The 21,214-nt window shown below is 42.4% G+C and overlaps 1 protein-coding gene across 10 annotated transcripts; it reads right to left on the bottom strand.

The window, feature by feature from the left end:
* Positions 1 to 504: 504 nt before the first annotated feature.
* On the bottom strand, positions 505 to 19,290 carry CDV3 (CDV3 homolog). 10 transcript variants are annotated; one of them, XM_081160575.1, is made up of 5 exons: positions 18,708 to 19,290; positions 17,874 to 17,950; positions 8,824 to 8,978; positions 4,027 to 4,186; positions 505 to 2,671 (listed from the first exon to the last, which is right to left on the bottom strand). In XM_081160575.1, exons 1-5 carry the CDS (start codon positions 18,933 to 18,935, stop codon positions 2,668 to 2,670), a joined length of 624 nt encoding a protein of 207 aa, XP_081016701.1. In that variant the 5' UTR covers positions 18,936 to 19,290; the 3' UTR covers positions 505 to 2,667. The 10 variants fall into 10 exon arrangements, with proteins under 10 accessions (XP_081016701.1, XP_081016700.1, XP_081016696.1 ...); XM_081160574.1 differs by having other exon boundaries at positions 505 to 2,378; positions 18,708 to 19,266; XM_081160570.1 differs by having other exon boundaries at positions 505 to 2,849; positions 18,708 to 19,266.
* Positions 19,291 to 21,214: the final 1,924 nt, after the last annotated feature.

A 21,214-nucleotide genomic window follows, 5' to 3' on the forward strand; every position in this document is an offset into this window, starting at 1 on the left:
TTCAAATAGGGCTGTCAAGGAAAAAAATCAAGTAGACATGACCAGATAGTGAATGAAACTCCATTACCAAATAAGACTTGAAATACACTTTCTCTAGTTTAGAAATTTAAGGACTACAGAGACTATATCCTGAAATTTTAAATGGCTGCTCACTTGAGAAATTTATAAGCTTCTCAAAGGACCAGGCCTCAAACTTTTAAAGTCTACATAGTCAAGGTCGTAGCTTCCCTTGCCAGGGCTGAACACAATTTAATACAGTAATGAAGACAAAAGTACATTTCAACACTTTTATCTCTGGAAAATATGTTCATCACAGCTTGGCAGCCACTTCCATTCCAGGGCTCTCTTTTTAACATTCCGAGGTGAACATTTAACTCTGCAAACATTTTTCAAAGTTCACTCCTGAGATGAGATTGTCAGCAAAGGAGGCAGGACATCAATTCACCGTTTTCAAAGACCAAGAACAGGTTAAGGGGTAAGAATAAAAACTATCCGACTCCAAAAACCCATATATTCACTTTTTATTGAATTTGTTAATGTTACAGAGCTCTTGCACTGCCAAACCATGCCTGAGAATTCAAAGAAAGAAATGGTACAATGGACAGCCTATCCACCCACCATACAGCATATTAAAACTTGATTCATGTGCATTTTGATAATCTCACAATCTTTTAAAAAGTTGTAACAAGAGTTGGTTTTAAATCTCCTGCAGTTCTTCAGCTCTCTAGTACAGTGTGCCATTAAGTTCCACATACCCATCCCAGTTCATTCCTCAAAAACATAACCCTCAACAAAATTTTGCTGGAAAAAAATGCATACTCTTCAGGGAAAATATGTGGCTCGAGGTCCAAGAGATTTGTTAAGATTTTTGGTTCCCAAATGAAGTCTTCAGTTTAACCAAGAATCCCTTGTTCCTTGCTTAATCATCCAACCTCTCCTTGGCTTGCTCAGCAATTCACCCAAACACATCAGAAGGCAGGCGTCTCGCCTGCCACCTCAAATAACACCAACATTATTGCCCAGAAATGGTTGGCAGGTCGTGTCAGGAGATCCTGTAACCCTCCAGGAGTCTGATTCCTGCACTGACACTTTTATCGAGACCGAACTCCCACAGAAATATGCTCCCGCTTCAGGATAGTTTTCCTCCCCCATTGGCTTCACTCTTGCCAGTAGCAAGTCTGCACCTCCCGCAATTTGGCAAAGGGATTTACTACAGAGAAACCCAGAGACTGTGTCAAGTGGTCACCACCACTTTGACATATTTCTACTGAACCAAAGATACAAAACTAGGAAATTACCAGACTTTCTCATTAGGTGAAAAGAAACTTTGCAGTAGTCCTGGGTATCTTCCTGAAGTCCTCTTTAAGGACTAAAACTGACTGGATAGTTTAAGCTGTAATTATTAAAAATAGAAGTGCTACGTCATTTGCCCGACTTCAAATGAACAGCATAAAGACACACCAGGTGATAGCAGAGCTACCCTGGGACAATTGCTGCATCTACAGAATGTCCAATAACTTAAAAATTTGGGCACAAGTATTATCTGGAATTATCAAAGACCACGCAAGATTCATGAAACCTAAGTGGGTTTAGGTTGAGGTTCTGCTCACATTGCTCTGAATTTGTAAGAACAGGTCAGTGAATCCCTTGGCCTGAGCAGAAACCATACTCTTTCCACTGCAGTTAACTTGACAATTAGACCTGATTCCAGGAGGCTTTAGCAGCACCTGAAGTAGAGCCCCCCGTGTCCGCTGCCCTTTACATCAAAGGCTATTTGGTTCCCCTCGAGGGATTGGCAATTTATGAGACATTTCACAATTCTAATGCATATTTCAGGTCACTTACTTAACCAAGCAATATGCTCTGTCAAAGAACTTCTTCCAAGTCAAAGCAAAAAAAAGGCCTTAATGTGGAACATAGAGAAAGCACTATCCAAATAAAAAATCACTAAAAGAAACAATATTCCCTTCCCACTTGGTGGACCCAAGTTTTGTTGAATTTGTGGTTACGTCAAAATACAACTCAAAGTTTAAATTAGTAATCATAGCCCTACACAGAGCATCTGAACACATCAGTTCTTTTGAGAGCGGCACATTCCAGGAAGTGTAACACAGCCGCAGCCCACGACAGAGAGCATTCCCAGAGGACGGGGCACAGGACAGGTTAATTAAGGTCACTTAAATCTTCATCTTTTACAGCAGATCAGAACCCAGACGGCTGACTCTCTGCAGGATTTCTGATAGGAATCCAGTAGAGCTGGTTGCAAGTTCCACATCGACACTTAACAGCTGTAACCTCCTTATCCAGAAGTTGTGATCCACATGAGTCCACATGAGTGCAGCAAATCTGAGGTAGTCAACCTTACAAAGGCTCAGTATCTGAACATAAAAAGATTTTGAAATGACCACTGGCTGCCATTTTTGTGTTTGTTTTTTTTTCTGTATTTGCAGAGTAATTACTATGTGAGAACACTGCTGAATCTAGTTCACACATTTATAACAATGAAAATCCCCCTAAATCAATAGACATAAAGAGCAGTTGTGACACTTGAAACTTCCATAGTGCAATAGGGCCGGTCACTTATCTCGAGGGGTCGGCATCGGTTGCTGTCGATCCAGCAGAGATCAGGTGATGAATGGCTGTTCATGGTGGTTAGCGGTGGTCTAGTTACCTTAGAAGGGTTAGCAAAGACCATTCCTTAATTGTACTGAGAGTGGCTGTTTTTTTGGTTCTCAAGCACAGCGTACTGGTTGTCTAGCTGAAGCTTAAGGGCCTGGTGTTTTGAAACCTCATCCCTACCTCTAGTTTTGTGTCTTACTACTTCAAAGCTCTTCTCCATTTCTTTATCCCTAAGGGAAAATAAATGTAATCAGTAAATATTTCTTCAGGCTGTTTTAAAAATATTCTTCCTTGAGTTTAAAAACAAAAGCCACCCCTTAGAGGAATCTTGAGGGAGAGACAGGAGGGGAAAACTAGTCTATAAAATCCGTATCAAACCACTTTTAAGGCTTCAATGGAAAAGGAAACATAGACACTGCAACTGGAGCTCTACGGCCCCGTTTCCTACGGCGGCAAGTCTACTGTAGTGTTCAGTACTATTAACTGCAAACCTATTTTGGGACCAACTTGAAGACAACTGGAAAGTTAAAAAGTTCTCTAATAACATGGTGATTCCTTCTGAGACTCACTTTTACTGTTAGCAAATAACAGGCAATACATCTCTTTCCTTATGCATAAGTAAGGGTAACCATTTTCTCACTCAAGTAAGTTCTCGGTATTCAATGCCTTCTCCTCACTTCTACTTCACGGAAGTGGATCAGATAGAGGATGAGTGGTGAATCACTGCCCCTTACTTTGTAGGACAGGGCAGCGGAGCAAGTCCAAGTGGAGGTTTAAACTCAAGCCAGCTGTGGTCTCAAAGAGGCAAAACGGCTGGGATTTACTTTAAAAGTCACCCCCCCCAAAAAACAATTATTTCCAGCTGATATCATTTACATTTCTTCCCATTTTATTTAATTTTAAAAATTCATGGCCCTAAACAAGATGTGGATGTGCCATATGTGGTCATTTAACTCCAGGTAGCATTCATTTTAAGTACCTGCTGAAATAAGATTTTAATATTAGATTTATAAATGCCAACGTCTTCCACCTACTTACATTTACTGGGAATACAACAAAATATTACTCTTTCACTTCTAGTTTCTATATAATAAGGAACATAAACCAGCAATAATGTACTTATAAAGAATTCTAACTTGTGAGAATGACATGGTAGCTTTTTCATGGCTACAGAACATAAACCAGGGGTAAGAGAAACTTCAGCAGACCAAGTGTGTCTTTGGTGCTCTTTCCCCTCCCCCCTCCAGGACACATAAGTCCCACCCTAATTCTCAGCTGCCTGTGAGATGCAGCCTGGGATTGACCAGTTAAGAGCACCCCCTCCCTGTGGGTTTTTATATCTCCTACATCCCACTTACCACCAAGGGACAGGGTTCCAAAACAAAACGTGGTAATTAGAGTACTTACTTTCGGCTTTCTACATGCTTGGCAGTGGACTGCAGGGATGGGAACTGTGTATCACTGTATATTTCTGGTGGTCCTTGTGGCGTTTTCCTCGTTGTGGTTAACCTGGCTCCAGGAGGTCTATACACACCACTAGTCATTGCCGGTTCTGGGGTTTCTGTAACTAACATTTCATAACAGTTCAGAGAAAACATTCAAATGCTTGGCATTTTAATAAACTAGTTCTGTAATCTGATCACTTAATAATTACAGAAATAAAACCAATACCTGATATAAGGTTTCAGGACAACAGCAGCAAACCTAGTTATCTGGAAACGCCTGAAAGTGAAAATATTCTACTTTTCTAGGGTAGCCTTCTAACTTCTCTTCCACAGACAAGTTTTATCATCCATGTAAATGAGTTCTGTAAGTCAGCTTACTAGAAGTGGGAATCTGCTGGGCCTCAGACACAGGCCTCATTAAGGACTGACTTTCAGAATATGACCACTTTAGTCCTTAGTTTACATATCAGTAAATGTGGATAATCACTTCTTTGCCTGGGCAGTGGATTACATAAGATGCCAAGTATAAAGAATGTATTTAATAAAATGCCTGTATTATTTAAATTCTAAAGATGACTAATAAAAAAGTAAAACTTGCCCTAGCAGGTTTGGCTCAGTGGCTAGAGCATTGGCCTGCTGAATGAAGGGTCCCAGGTTCGATTTCAGCCAACCAGTTGCAGGCTCGATGCCTGGCCTGGTTGGGAGGCAACCAATCGATGTGTCTCTCGAACAACCAATCGATATTTCCCTCCCTCTCTCCCTCTTCCCCTCTCTGAAAAGCAATGGAAAAAATATCCTCAGGTGAGGATTAAAAAAAATAAAATAAAAGGAACTGCTATCCTCATTAAAAAAAAAAAAAAAGTAAAACTTGATATCCTTAATAATTTCATTGTCTTCCACATCATTAATGGGTTTTCTTTTAAGGTTCTTTCTCTCTTTTCAAAATAATGATAAAATGGGAAAAATTAGCAGCTACAGCCCAGTCTTTCACAATGGCTAACATTTTGGGGACAAAGCCTTCCAGACTTTTCCCTATTCACCCTTTTCCTCCATTCTCAATATGAATTCAGTGTTTTACATGCGTTTTCCATTTATCAAAAACTTCATTTTAGCCGGACCAGTGTAGCTCAATGGTTGAGCATTGACCCATGAACCAAGAGGTCACAGGTTGATTCCTGGTCAGGGCACATGCCTGGGTTTCCAGCTTGATCCCCAGTAGAGGGCGTGCAGGAGGCAACCAATCAATGTTTCTTTCTCTCTATCCCTCTTCCTTCCTCCCTAAAATCAATAGAAACATATTTTAAAAAACCAAACCAAAAAACTCCACTTCATTTCAGATAAACATGTACATACTCACTTATTAGCTAAAATATAATGCAGCCATTCTTTTAAAGAAAATTCACGTGTGGGGGCATAAATTTTTATTATTATTATTTACTTATTTTGGAGAGAGAGACATATCAATTTGTTGTTCCACTTATTTACGCATTCACTGGTTACTTCTTTTATGTGCCCTGAGCAGGTATCAAACCCCAAACCTTGGTGTATCAGGATGACACTAACCAACTGAGCTAACCAGCCAGGGATGTTTTATAGTTTTTAATTATATGGGAAAGAGTTATAATGTAACATGCATTCATTAGTACCTGCTATGTGTCGGGTGATGTTCTAAACTACATAGGGAGATGCAATATTAAAATGAAAACCTCTGCTGCCTTAATGAACCTGTATTCTGGCCACCAGCTACCTGTGGCTATTTAAAATTAAATAAAATGAACAATTCAGCTTCCCAGTTGCATTAGCCACATTTTAAGTACTCAGTAGCCACATGTGGCTAGTGGCTGCTATACTTCACAGTGCTATTTCACCACTACAAAAAGCACTATTGAACAATGCTATTCTAGAGGCAGAAAACAAAATATGTAAGAAGATATTTACCATACCAAAAATCAGAGGATTAGTAAAGGGAGCACACAACAGGAAGGGTGGTGCTGGGAGGGCTGTGGTTTTAAATAAGGTGGTCCTGGAGGGTTATCAGTGATGAGGGGAAAATTGAGCCAAGGCCTGAAAGGAGGAGGCAACCATACCTAGAGCTGGCTAACAAGCCAAATCCGCCCCACAACTGGTTTTGTCAATAATGTTTTACTGGACCATAGCTACATGCATCGGGTGCACATAGTGTCCATGGCTGCTTTTGTGCTACAACAGTAGAGCTGAGTAGTTGAAACAGGCTGTAAGGCCCTCAAAGCCTAAATTTTTTAGTGTCTGGTCCATTACAGAAAAAGCTTACCAACTCCCAACATAAAGAAATGAGAATTCCAGGGAGGAACAACAAGATGGCGGGGTAGGTAACAGCTGCACCCACTGCCTCCCGCAACCACATCAAAATTACAACTAAAATACAGAACCACCATCACTCTGAGCCTCCTGAAATCGGGCTGAGCAGAAGCCCCACAACCAGGGACCTGAAGAAGCACCAAGACCGGATCATTCAATGTTGTTGTAAAGAAAAAGAAATGACGCTGTGTTGATTTTGTCTCCTGCAACTTCACTGAAATCATTAGTTCTAACAGTTTTTTTCTGTATGTGGAATATTTAGGGTTTTCTACATGTAAAATTATGTCACCTGTTAAAAAAAAAAAAAAAAAAAAGGAAATGAGAATTCCAGGCTGAAAATACCAGTCCACAGGGCCTGCATTGCAAAATGAGGAAGTTCAGCTTAAGCTCCGCCATATCTGAAAAGATCACTCTTGCTGCTGGCTGTGGAGGGAAGAGTGCACGTGGAAAAGCAGACAGACCAGATAAGAAACTATCTCAGTAATCCACGTAACAAAATGACAGTTCAAAACCAGTGGGGTAGATATGGAAGTGCTGAGAACTAGTCATATAAAGAGTCTGAATTTATTCTGAAAGTAAGCCAAAAAGAACTTATGGACAGATTAGATTTAGATTTGGAGCAAGAGAAAGAAAGGTGTCAAAGGTGACTCCAAAGTTTGTGCTAAGTGACTGAGAGAACAGCACTAAGGTAAGAAAGGCTGCAGGGTGCAGCAGATACATGGGTTCAGTTTGGAGATGTTGACTGAGGTTGAGATCCTGGATAGGCAGTTAAGATAAACACATCTGGAGTTCAGGAGAGCTCTGCTAAAGATGAAAATTTACAGGTCGCTGGCATATAGAGACTGCCAAGGGATAATGAGAACCAACCAATGAGGTGGCAGAAGAATTCAGTGTCCTGGAAACCAACAGAAGAGCATGTTTCAAAAGGGTGATCAACTGTGACAAACGCTGCTGATGGGGCAAATCAGATGAGGACTGAGACTTGGGCAATGGGTTTAGCAATGTGGGATCACTGGCAGATGCAGTTCAAAAAATAAGAAGTTAAATGGAAAAACATATATTGCAAAAGGCCAGAAAGGATGCAAAAATACTGACATAGTAGTTATCTGTAATCTCTGGAAGGCTTGGGGGATTTGCTTTTCTTTATATTATTCTGTATAAAATAATGCGTTACATTAAAGCAGCAATTTCCAACCAGTGTGCTGCAAAGATTTTAAAACATGCAATACCTATTTAGTCAGGGGCACTGACCTCTTTTCCCTTCAACTGTCAAATAAAAGAAAATGACAACAGCCAAAGCAACAATAGCCACCTGGTGTGAATGAATCAAAATTATACCTTTTTTGTGAGACAGGCAAAAAATAGAATATATTTTTTGGTGTGCCCCAGAATTTTAGTAATTAGTTTATGTGTGCCATGAGATGAAAAAGGTATTGCCCTCCTAAGGAGCCTTTTTAAATATCTAACCACCACTGTCTCCCTCCCCCTCAGAAATGTCAATAACACAGATATACACTATATATCTGCTTATATACTTTGGCCCTCTGATGGGCCATAAAACCACTCTAAGATCTAAGATTTCACCCTGGCCAGGTAGCTCAGTTGGTTAGAGCATGGTCCCAATATTCCAAGATTGCGGGTTCAATCCCCAATCAGAGCACAAATAAGAATCAACGAATAAACGCATATACAAGTGGAACAAATTGATGTCTCTATAAAATTCAATCAATAAAAAATAATAAAAAGGAAAAAGAACAAAATTATATTAAAAAAATTATACCAAAAAAATCTAAGATTTAATAACCCCAACCCCAAGAACAATATTTTATCCCCTTGGGAGTGATAAAATCTCCCCATCTGAGAATTCATGCTTCAAGATAGTAAAATGTGGAATGTAAAAAAAAAAGGGACAAATACAGGTGAAACACAGGTAGCCAATATTCCTTAGTCAGCTGTCTAAAATTGAAATAAATGCTTAAATATTTAAATTTGGTAATTTAGTTTACATATAAATTTAACTAGCCTACAGAAAAGCTTGTATCTTAATTTCCAAATTCCTTTGGATGTGCAAGTCTTTAAAAATTGTATATAAACCTCCTTCTGCCCTAGCTGGTTTGGCTCAGTGGTTAGAGTGTCGACCTGTGGACCAAAGGGTCCCAGGTTCGATCACCGGCCCCGGTTGGGGCGTGTGTGGGAGGCAACCAATCAATGTGTCTCTCTCCTCACCTTCCTCTCTCTCTGAAAAAGCAATGGAAAAATATCTTCCTGTAAGGATTAAAAAACAACAACAAAAAACCTCCTTCCCAGGAATGGAAAGGAGCCCTACTCACCCCACTACAAATATGTATTTAGTTGAAAGCTGACTGCACATAAAATTATACATAAGTAGACATCTTTATGAAAATGAAATATCAAAAATTACCAATTACTGGAGCTGAAGGTGCTTGTACTGGAGCTGTTTTATTCCAGGGGCCTGAAGACTTTTCTACACCACCGCCACCTCCGCCGCCACCACCACCTTCTTCCCAGTTATCACCCGGATCTTCTCTTTTTTCACTATCATCTTCTTCCTTTTCACTATTGGAAAAGCAAGCCCGTGAGTTCAGTTACAGAACCACCAGGAAAACTGTCAATCCAAATCTTTAGTTCTATTGATGCTGGTTTGTGGACCCTGAGAAGTCACTTAAGCTCTACAAAGCCCAAATGCTCATTTCTTTAAAAGCGAAAAACGGGGGATTCTACCTATTTACACAGGACTTCCACTTGACTTCAAGTGAAAAAAGGTTTAGAAAACCACCTGACCCGATAGTCTGCAATTCCCTTTTGCAAACCTCCTATACTCCAGAACATTTAGAAATGTTTCACACACTTATATGCTAGGCTATGACAACCTCATGATTATACATAGCAGCCCCGAGATAGAGCACACCCCTAGCTATTGGCTCAAGCAACTGAGGGAGGAAGAGTGACTGGTTTGTCTAACCTGAAACACAGAGAAAAGGGCAACTTGAAGGTATAATTACCAGATTTTTCTAGAACCAAAGTATACAACCAGGAATTTATGGTAAGCTTATTTCTAGGAATGGAATGGCTTGTGAAAGCTGTATAATTTTATGTGTTAATCTGTTAGTATATGTTACAAAATACTCTCAACATTCCAATTAATTCACATTCCAACAGAGGAGAGCAAGCAGGTGCCCAAGGTTTGCACCAGTGCCACAGATTTAATTAACGCCAGTCTCTACTGTCTGACACAAAACATACAGATACAGAACTGGTCCCTAACATCATATGTGCATCATCCACTGAAAAAGAAAGAGAATATAAGAACTCAGTCTTTGGCTTACTAGTGATTATAAATACAAAAGACATCCTCAGTGGTACACCACATCCTAAGACTGCCTGAAGTATTTTTTAATGCCATTTAAAAATTTCTTTATTCTTGAATTGACTTGAGTCAGAAACCTGTAATTTCTCCAGGGTTCCTTTGATTATTTCTCCTTTTGCTAGCTTATTATAATTTTATGTAAACCTGAATATTCTAAATTATCAAGCACTTATCTTATCTCTATACTGCTAGCTTCACAGCAGGGAGATAACTGCCAAACCCGACTTCCTTTCTGCAACTCTTTGCCCTTGCTGATGATGTACCTGGCACAGTCTACCAACCTCTCTGCAATTATTTCCCATGGGAATTATTTCCCATGACAATAGTGGTTTCCCCTAGGTCTTCAATTTATCAATCTCCACTATTCTGACTACCCTTTTCCCTATTAAAAAAAACCATGGCTGATGTCTAAAGCTCTGACCCTTGGCCTTCCATTTTTCTTAGACACTTTCACCTTTTGATATCTGATCCACCATCATGGCCCTATCAATGTACAGATGACTCCCATGCTGACTACCTAACCTTCAAACATCATGGCCTCTCTTGACTTCTGCACAAGAACATCTAAGGGAGCTTTCCTTCCATTTCTCTTAAAACAAGACAAGTCCTGGCTATAAAACAAATTTCTTGGATAGCCACAGTTCTCCTTTAAAGACACTTACAAAAAATTTCAATAATGGTTGACATCATATGGACTGTCCACCACCCGGAGGTGATTCCAGAACTCACACAGTCTTAGGGTGGCAATCAGGAAGGGGAGAAGGGAACAAACGTACTGTCTCTTCAATCTCCATTTATAGCGGGATTTTACTTAAGACTATTGCTTGAGAGGAAGGAAAGATGGAGAATGTGGACAAGTCACCTTTCAGTTTTCCTTTTTATTAACAAAGAATCCTATGCAGCCATTTAAAATGTTAGGCCAGCCCGAACGGCGTGGCTAAGTGGTTGAGCATCGACCTAGGATCCAGGAGATCAGGGTTCAATTCCAGGTCAGGGCACATGCATGGGTTGTGGGCTCGATCCTCAGTCGGGGGCTTGCAGGAGGGAGTCGATCAATGACTCTCTCATCATTGATGTTTCTATCTCTCCCTCTCCCCTTCCTCTCTCTGAAATCAATAAAGACATATTAAAAAAATAAAAATAAAAATGTTAGGCCCATACTAATAGGGAAATAATATTCATGTCATATAAGCCAACACGAAGCAGTCATGAGCAAATTCTAAAGCCCAACTGCCTTGGTCAAATCCAGGCTCTGCCATTTACTGGCCAGGAGACTGAATACGGCATTTACCTTCTATATGCCTCAGTTTCCTCATGTGTAAAACGGAGATAACAGCCCCATTATGAAGACTGAGTTAACAGACATAAAGCACTGAGAACAGCGCCTGGCACATGGTAAGTGCTGTTAAGTGCTCACTATTACATGCTTTTTTATATTTACTTGAGCTTTCACACAAGCAGCACACATACCACCTTTATAATAGGGAAAAAAAGTAGTTTCCATTTGAAAAATACAGGAAAACATGTTCTTTTAAAATGGACACCAAACAGTATGCCCCTGTCTTCTAAAGCTTAGTAAGTGGAATGAATGACCAGGTAGGGCTATCTGGAGATCATAATTTACCCAGGAATCTAACGGTGGTATCCAAACATCAGAATTATCCCAAAGAAATGTTTTTTAAAAAGTTACCCATTTCTGGCCCTGGCCAGGTGACTTAGTGAGTTGGAGCATCGTCTCATGCACCAAAAGGTTGCAGGTTTGATTCCTGGTCAGGACACATACCTTAGGTTTTGGGTTTGATCCCCAGTCGGGGCACACACGGGGGGCAATTGATCGGTTTCTCTCTCACATTGATGTATGCCTGTCTCTCTCTCCCCCCTCTCCTTCCTTCTTTCCCCTCTCTCTAAAATCAATAAACATATCCTCTGGAAAGGATTAAAAAAAAAAAAGTTACCCACTTCTGAAGCCATGCCAATGTAATTACACCATAATGTAATCTGCTTGGTTCATGAGTGAAAACCATAGATGCTATTTGCCTAGCTACAATGAACTAATTAGTAACATCCCAGGAAACCCAATACATGCCAGACAGGAAGGGTAAGACCCCCAACAAAGACTTAAGTGCCTTCACAGCACTTACACTCTTCTATACCCAAGCTGTGAGAGCTTTCAGGAGGGCATTTGCATTTTGAAGCAGCAATATGCTGAATCACAATTATTCAATTATACCCATTAGACTCTAAAATTGCTTTTCCCTCAAATTAATATTTGGTGATTAATATATCTAAACTCCAGTATTATCAGCCAGCAATAAACAACTGACAACCAAAAAATTCTAACACTAATTTTCCCTAAGCAGAATGAATTATGGATAATTCTTATACATATGCTGTTATTTTTTTCAAATGTCCTTTTTTAAAAAAGCATATTTTTTTTCTAATTCACAAAAAATTTTAAAGAAAAACTCCAGTTTGGTCTGATAGAATACTGAGAGTCCCATGTAAAAGAAAATTTTTATGTCTAGTATTTACCACCTCTTCACCTTCAGAGAAAAGTGAAGAAATAATCACAAATCTAAAATTACTTCTAGATGATGAACTGTTACTAAAAAATAAGAGTGATCTGTTTAATTAGGTGGACTGCAAACGTATAAAAGGCACAAAAAGACAACTTAGTATTTTGTATTTTTAAGATTCTGAAATATTAGCTAAACTAAACACTGGAAATTGTCTAGTTAAGACCCTTCAGCCAACAGAGGGAACTAAGGCCTACAGATGCTAAGCGCCTTGCCAAAATGTCACAGTACTAACGGCAGGGTAGAAATAACTTAAATACCCTATTCTTTTATTTATTTACATATTTCACAAAGTGTTAAATCTCCAAATACCAAAGCCAGAACAAGAACCATGTTCCAGACACAATTAGGCTAAAATTCCACATCTGACCCACATATAATAGATAGCTTCTCACTGGCTAAATTTGATGATTTTAAACACTATGATGCTACTGTAAATTCAGTATCACAATTCACAGCATACATCTGTACAGCACTACTGGTGGAGCAGGGGGAATGATGGTGCTAGAAAAGAAATATTTACTGAATATCTACTATGCCAGGCAGCGTTCTAGTTCTACCGACTTGACAAAGTTAAGCCTTGAACAGCACTAAGGCAGGGAGAAAACCCATTGTACACAGGAGGTAACCGATACTCAGACATGTAAAGACCTTTTCCAGGGCTACAATGTAGCAGAACAAATCGGTGGGGCGCGAGCCCACATTCTCACCTCATTATAGCCTCTTTGCAGCTCTAAGACAGTGCACAGAAATTCTATTTTGAGATTTGAGGAATTAACTTCCTTTATTAAGGTTGTTCAGGATTATACATCCTATAGCACTGTATTTATAAAGAACAGAATGTTCTTACCTCCTTATCTCAAAGGACATTACATTAGAATTTCTGTATCTTAAACCCCCTTCCCCAACACTAGGGCGGAAGCAGCTAGAACAAACTTCAGACTTGACCATGCTTCTGCTGGAATGCTGGGCATCTCCGCTGGTTTGACACTATTATCCAGGAACTGTTACAACAGTAAAACAGAGAGAGAGAGAAGTGCCCTCACAACCTATGCCTGGCAGCTTAAATGTCATTGCATCTCATCTAAGAACTCTTTCTCTACCCTTTCAAGGTAGACTACGTGTCTCTCTCCTGTGCCCCACAGCACCCTGAACATCACTGAAATGATCTACTGGTGTTTAGTACAGCAAGAGTTACTTTTCCAACCCCAAGACCCAGCACAATATGTGGCACACAGTAGTCACACAAATATTTGCTACAATAGATCCAGTCTGGATGCAGAAGTAATTTCTTCTCTTCAAAGGACAACTTAACCATGGGTTTAAAGGCCTAGATTTCTTAAGGTTCCTAGAAAACTTCTGGGGTCCAAAAACTCATCTTTATTGAAACATGATAAATGCTCAACATTTAGTAACCCTTAAGTATTAAATTGTTAGGCTGCTTCTATCACCATCTCAGTGGCTTCCCTTTCAAGAACTTTATCTATAAATAATGACGTGACTTTGAATAAAATCTATTAATTTAGACACAAAATTTGATACATGCCTTTATAATAATACTCTTAGTATTTAAATCTTGGGTTAGTTGGTAAATGTGAGGTAGGGCAGGAAGTCAATATAGTATGTCTGCTGCTGCTGAAACTTTCCTCCTTTCAAATGAACTTATCTTCAATAAAGGTCCAACTTGCTAACCTACTATAAAGACTAATGTCAAGAATACTGCCTGGCCGGGCATGGCTCAGAGGTTGAGCATTGACCTAGGATCCAGGAGACCATGGTTTGATTCCCAGTCAGGGCACACGTCCGGGTTGCGGGCTCTGGGGCATGCAGAAGGCAGCCGATCAATGATGACTCTCTCATCACTGATGTTTCTTTCTATCTCTCTCTCCCTCTCCCTTCTTTTCTCTGAAATCAATAAAGATATATTTAAAAAAAAAAGTATCAACATCTGCAGCTAACTAAAGATAAAGCAAATGTGGCAAAAACGACTGGTAGATGTAAGCAGAGTGTATGGGTATTTATTTTACTATTCTTGCAACCTTTTCCAAAGCAGAGTTAGAAGAGAAAAAAAAAAAAAGCCCGGCAAGGCGTGGCTCAGTGGTCAGGGCACATACCCAGGTTTCGGGCTCCATCCCCAGTAGGGGGCATGCAGGAGGCAGCCAATCAATGACTCTCATCATTGATGCTTCTATCTCTCTCCCTCTCCTTTCCTCTCTCTGAAATCAATAAAGATATATTAAAAAAAAAAAAAAAGACTATAAGCTGCAAATTTCTATATATATATTTTATTTTTTTTAAATTGATCTAAGAGAGGAATGAAGGGAGAAAGACAGAAGCATTGATGTGAGAGAGAAACATTGATAGGTTGCCTCACTCACGTGCCCCAAATTGGGGATCGAACCTGCCACTTTTTGGTGTATGGGATGATGCTCCAACCAACTGAGCCACACCAGCCAGGACAAATTTCAAGATATTTTAAGTCAAATTCCAAAGTTTCATTTTCCTTGTCCCATACTGAGAGAGCAAGGCTGTCTCTCTCAGGCAAAGAAAACAACAGACTGAAGGCATAAAGAACTCCATCTCCCAATCCCAAAGAAAAAAATCTAATTTCTCTTCCCTTCTAAGTGCTTCTACCCAAAGATAAGACCAAGCTACAGAGGAGAACTGTTCAAGATCTGTAGCAACACTGAACACTAAGAGGAATTTTTGTCTGTACAGTACTAATACCAACTTGAACATATCATTTTCTCCTATTATGTCCACAGTGAACTGACTCACTGGAGTCTGACGTTAGTCATGATAACCTTATGTGACTTCACTATTCCTTCTCCTCAAATCTTAGTATTAGAAATCAGGTGCCTTGTGGTTAAATAGCAGAGAAATTTCCTAGAGTAAGTCATTCTATTTACCTACTTGTCTTGATTAATGTTAATCAAGTGGGTATTTTACAAACATCCTGTTCAAAGTCCTCATGACACTCTTGGTCTCCGTTTTGCAGATAAGAGCCAACATTCAAAATAAAGTCACTTGCCCACACAAGCAGCAGGGCTAAAATGCAAACCCAGGTTTGTCTTTCTACTAAAGTCCATCTTTTTGCCACATTATCAACTCCATTCCATTTATGTGAGTAATCTTTCCTATGAAACATGTGTCTTTCCTTGGGGACCCCCCACCCTATCAAGTTTCACTGTCAAGGACACTTAATACCGTTTATAGGATATTGAGTATATAAAGTGAAAATTTTAGTCACTTGTTAAACCTCAGATGGCTTCTCTCTCAAGTCTTTCCCGGAAGCTGTGGTTCCCCTTTACTGAATGATTTATAAAGGCAATGGAAATACAGTCCCCAGACTCCATAGTGACTGAGGGTCCACAAAAGCAGCTTCTTAAAGAAGGTATGTTTTTCACTGTTAGTAGGTTAGAGAAAGACCTGAACGATACACAATACAAAACTGGTCTACTTCAGGTCAAGCAGAACTTAAATGCTCATCCTAGCTGAGATTTACTTATGCCCCTGACAAAGGTGAAGGATATAAGTACAGTGGAACCTCAGTTCTCAAACTTAATTCATTCCAGAAGGCTGTTCAAGAAGTGATTTGTTTGAAAACCAAATGATTTTTTCCCATTAGAAACTATGTAAATTTAATCAATCCATTCCAGACCCTCAAATGATTCCGTTTTAACCTTTCTTATATACAGTACATATCTAAACTCTATCATTGTTTTCACAACTTTCCTTTTCACTTTGCTGCTATCACTAACCTTCTTAGGACTTATGGTGACTTATTGTACATACTTAATAATAAGCAGCAGCAACAAAAGAAAAAAGAAACACATGAAAATATTCACAGTACAATTTCCTGAGATGTTGACAACTCAGGGTTTAGCAGTAAACTGTCTCATGCTCTCGCATTCTCTCCTTTGTCACCTGAGAGACATGTGACTGGTCTTATAGGTATCATAAAAGGGTTGTCTGGTGGAGAACCAAACTTCTGTTCAACAACTGAGACTTTTTTCGGTGAACTTGATCAAGAACCGAATTTTTCGAGAACTGAGGTTTGACTAATTTAAGGAACGTTTCGCCATCTCAGGAGTAGCCAAAAATGAAGACTAAAATAGCCTTGAATATGGATATGGGATATATGTTCAATGACAGAAAAATAGGTGCAGTTTAAAATCCTCCATAATATAACAAAATCAATTTCTAACATTAAGTGAACTTGATTCCGCTTGGAAAGTGCTGCTCTTGCTAAGGTAAGCTCAACAGGACCAAACACTATGTTTCCTGTCATTCAAGTCTTCAAGAATCTGCAGTCTAGGGTCTGCAGCCAGGAGAGGTAGCCCAAGAGCCTTATTCCACAACAAAACAGAGGAACCACACACACAGGCAATTCCATAAACCCAAATGGCTAAGAGCTAAAACTCCAGTCTAACCACTTCTACTTAACACTACTACAGAAGAATCTCATGAGTGAAGAAGCTGCATTTCTTCAGTTTCCCATCATCAATCAGGGTTCACTCTGGTTAAGCTCATGAAATGATGTGAAAGAAGCTAGGACATTAATACCTAGTTGTGGTAGGTATTCAATAGATGTCAAAATTAGCCTTGTATTTCATTAAGGAAAATTATTTCCTCCACTGTGCCATGTGGTGACTGACATGTACAAATTGCAAACTTCAAACTGGGATTAAAGGGTTTTAAATCTTAAGCCAATGGAACCGTAATTCATTTGTATTTTCTACCCTACTAGTCCCTCAAAATATGACACTGATTTACACAAATCTAAATTGACTGCCATAGGTTAGACTTGATAAAATATTTCTTAATTTCAAATCTTCTAAAAATCCACCAATCCAATTTTTAAAAAAATTACTGTTTTCTTGAACTGTAAAAGTAACATGTTTGATTCCACTCCTATAAAATTCTAGGGAAAGTTAATCTATAGTGTTAGGAGTAATCTTTGGGGGGGGGAGCAGTGGCTACAAAGGGTTAGGAGCGCAGCTTTCTTCTGTACAAGTAATGCTCGGTTTCTTGATTTTGGTGCTGATTACACAGGTTGGTTTCACTGTGTGACTATATAAAATCTGTACTTCTCTGTAAGAATGCTTCAATTACAAAAATACGTATTAACCTGCTTATTGGAAAGGATCTGAAAACCATCCACATTATTTTTGAAACAAAAAGAAAAACTAAGTTCAACCCACCAATATTAAAAGTAAATACTCTGAAACCGCAAAATCAATTTTAGCTGTCTCAAATAAAAAAAAAAAACCTAACCACGACCGGAAGTAGGCAAGCTCCCCCAGGATTGTGGAGCTGGCAGCTAATTTGATCAGCATATAGAATGACGGCCATCACAGAGAGAAGGAATAGACATAATCTATTACAGCCCTAATAGGCATATCTAAAGCACAAGGCTACTAGGATGCTGTTTTGGGGCTAAAGAAAAACCAGACATAAACCACCTATCCTAAGGATTATCTAAACATATCTGTAACCACACCATACCTTATTTGCATTGCCTGAACTCTGAGGCCGCTGTAGTCAATCTCTTTTTGCTCAAATTCTTTCCACTCATCTTCATCCTGTAAAACACATACCATTTGATCAATTAAAGCTATTCGTAAATGTGCCACTAAGGCCAATATCAGACTGAAAACTGGATCAAGCGGCTGGAACCTAAAGTATGAACTCTGGCCTAAGCCCTGGCTTGATCTTGAGGTCGACTAGGCTGGAGGACAAACGTGCCCGTTCAACACTTGTACTTCCACTCAGTTCCTTCACGAGAGCTGTTAATTTAAAATCAACCAGGAAAAGCCGAATGAAAAAGTCAATTAGTAAGTCCACAACTAAATGTCTAACTCAATGTTGCCACGTGCGTGTTTTTTTTTGTTTTTCCGTTTTCTTTCACCGGCTTACCAAGTCATACCAACCAGAGTTGGTACAAACGCGATTGTTAGAAAATTCAGCTCCGGCTACTGGGCTGAAGTCAGTAAATTACTAAATTACTCAGAGTAGACGTCACTCGATAAATGCCGCTCGGTGCCGGGCACTTCGGACTCAGACCAGTTTCCCCTTGAGGGTGCTGCTGCCTCGGTCTTGGCTCAAGCCAAGCGACTCCGGGTGCAGACGAAGGGCGGGTCGGGAGCCGGGGACAGGGGGTCCCGCCGGGAGGCCAGCCGGCCCGACGGGAGCAGCCCGCGTCACGTGGCCGGCCTCCGCGCCCGTCTGCCCGCCGGCCGGCCCCCGGAGGCCCCTCCCGGACGCTCCGCCAGGCAGGCGGGCGGGGGCAGGCACATGGGCGCAAGCGCGCGGCCCCGGCCCCGAATCCCGGCCCCTCACCTTCGTCACGGCCTTGGTGGCGGCCCCAGGGCCCGCGGACCCCGCGGTCCCGCCGTCGCCCGGCCGGGCCCCTGCCCCACTGCCCGCCGCGCCCGCGGCTCCGCTGCTCCCGCCAGCGGCTCCCGAGGCGCCCGCGGCGCTCGCTGCCCGGTTGCTTCGCTCCTTCTTCTTCTTCTTGTCCCTCTTGGCGAAGAAGTTGTCCAGGCTCCGCTCCTCCGTCTCGGCCATGGCCTTGGCCTCCTCGACCCGGATGGGTGGGGCCGGCGGCGGGCGCGGCCCGCGGGGCTCCGACCTCGGGGTCGACGCCGGCTCTGCGCTCAGGCTCCCGGGCGCGGCGACGCCTCAGCCCCGCGGGGTTGCCGAGGCGTGTGCGGCCGGGCGGGCGGCTCCCCCCGCGTGCTGGCGGGCGGTGGTACGGTCCGCCCGAGGGATCGCGCGCCGCTGCCGGCGCCCAAGCCCGCCGAGGCTGCCGCCGCCGCCGCGACCGCTGCGCAGGATCCCGCCCGCTCCGCGGCCGGAGGGGAAAAGGAACGCGCGGGCCAGAAGCTCCGGCGTGAGTGCTGGACTAGCGGCGGCGCGTGCTGGAGGAGGACGCGCACGCGCAGGCCCGAAGAGGAGGGGAGAGGGGGTGGGGAGGGGAGGGAGGGGGAGGAGGGAGGGCGGGCCAGCAGAAGAGAGGCAGCGTCCGCCCCTGCGTACTACGATCCGCCCACCGCTGGCGGGGCGCGGCGGGGAGGGCGGTGGGAGGAGACGGAGGCGTAGCTGGAAAAGGAGCCAATCAGGTGACAAGACGAAGCGCTTAGGCGACAATCCCGGCCACTGACGGGTCAGGGGGACGGTATATGTTAAATAAGTGACGTGTCTGATGACTCCAGGCTCCCGATTGGCCGAAGGTTTCGTTTTGAGGGTGGCATTTAGAGGGCTGGCTGGTGACTGGGCAGGAGAGGCCCGGTGGGCGGGGCGCGTGGGTTCAGCCCGGGCGCATGCGTGGGCTGCACGTGTGCCCGCTCGCCCGCTGCGAGCTGTGGCCGCGCCGTTGGAGCCGGAGCGGAACGGAAACTGGCCATGTTAGAGGCTGGCGGGTGAACCGGCTGTTCCCGCGGTGCCGCCGCCTCTGCTCGCCTCTGGGCGGCCACCGTCGCTGGTCTGGGCATGAAGTTTAGGTCTCGTTTGAAGATCTTTTATTAAATCCAGTGGGTAAATAGGAGGGAATTGTTTTGTGAACTCCGCCCTCTACGAGATACGTCTATTAAGAGCAAGATAAATAAATCTGACCCTCAAGCTACTGATGCGGAATTTATTAGCTCCTGTGAGATACGTGGGGGAAGTGCACCTGTTAGCTGCCCAGCACGGTGCTTAATTAGATGCGAGAAAAATGATTTTTTAATACATTTAACCAGTGCCCCCTGGTCGAGCCTGGAGGACGGCTGCAGTTTATCCTTAGCTTTAATCCCTGATAAAAGGGGGAACGGCGGGGACAGAATGCCCAGGCAAAACCCGGCGCTACTACTTAAGTGTCCTCTGAGCTTGGAGAATGAAACGAGCCCTTGTGCATGAGAAAGGGGGTCTAATGTAAGGTGTTCAACTCGCCACTTCCTCCTGAGGGCCTGAGAGGACTGTCCCCACCGCCGCGGGAATGACTCGGACGCGTGAGCGGCTCCCGGGACGGCGCGCGGTGAGTGGGGCTGCGTCGCTGCTGCTTTGTCTCCTCCTCTACATGTTCCCCATTAAGTGTGTCGTCCCCCCCATTAAAGAGCTAAGTCTAGAATATATTAAAGAAGTAAATCAAGGAGCTAGCCTTCGCCAACAAGTTTACATCTTATGCCCCAAAGATAAACTGCCCCCAACTACAACTACTGAGGATGGGCCCCTGGGTGACTTCCTTCTGTGACATCACTGACCTTCGGTGATGCAGGCCGAGTGCAGCACTGCGCCCCGCCGCCGCCTCCTGAACATCTGACCGAATTTCTTCTCTTCCCTCCCTCCCTCCCTCCCTCCCTCCCTCCCTCCCTCCCCCCCTCCCTCCCTTCCTTCCTTCCTCTCTCTTTCCTTCCCTCCCTCCCTTTTTTCTCCCCTTTCTGTCTCCTTCCCTTTCTTCATCTGTTCTCTCCCCCCTTATCTATGAAGCACCTATTTAGCTATAGTTAAGGCAGTGTAGCTTGTTCTAGGTTGAGTAATTTGTCCTTCTTGCCTTCAACTCCCTTATAATCTTAGAAGTGAAGATCTAGATATGAATGACTGGAATTCAGCACTCCCTTTCTTAGGTCCCCATCAAGGTATCAGTGTCTTGAAGGAATTATGGACTTGGAAAAATGCAGAGAAGGAACAGTAGTTGAGGGTAGATACAGCAAAACTCCCCATTACATTTTTTCAGGGTGATAGATGGCATGCTCCCAGAGCTTGTCAGGTGTAAGAACTTCAGGTCAGGCCAGTAGAGAGACCAGTGTCTTTGTGGTTGTGTCATTGTCTATAGTTTTTCTCTCCTCCATGAAACTGGTCCTTTCCTC

This window comes from Miniopterus schreibersii (assembly GCF_964146895.1).
Source record: "Miniopterus schreibersii genome assembly, chromosome: 15".
NCBI lineage: Eukaryota > Metazoa > Chordata > Mammalia > Chiroptera > Miniopteridae > Miniopterus > Miniopterus schreibersii.

Bases quoted from the DNA above. Each gene is read 5' to 3' on its own strand.
- CDV3 (XM_081160570.1), bottom strand. From the start codon at position 18,935: ATGGCCGAGACGGAGGAGCGGAGCCTGGACAACTTCTTCGCCAAGAGG. The intron at 8,979-17,873 runs GTATGGTGTGGT...CTTTTCCAATAG, and splicing joins GTTCAGGCAATGCAAATAAG to TGAAAAGGAAGAAGATGATA. The intron at 4,187-8,823 runs GTAATTTTTGAT...ATGAAATGTTAG, and splicing joins ACCTTCAGCTCCAGTAATTG to TTACAGAAACCCCAGAACCG.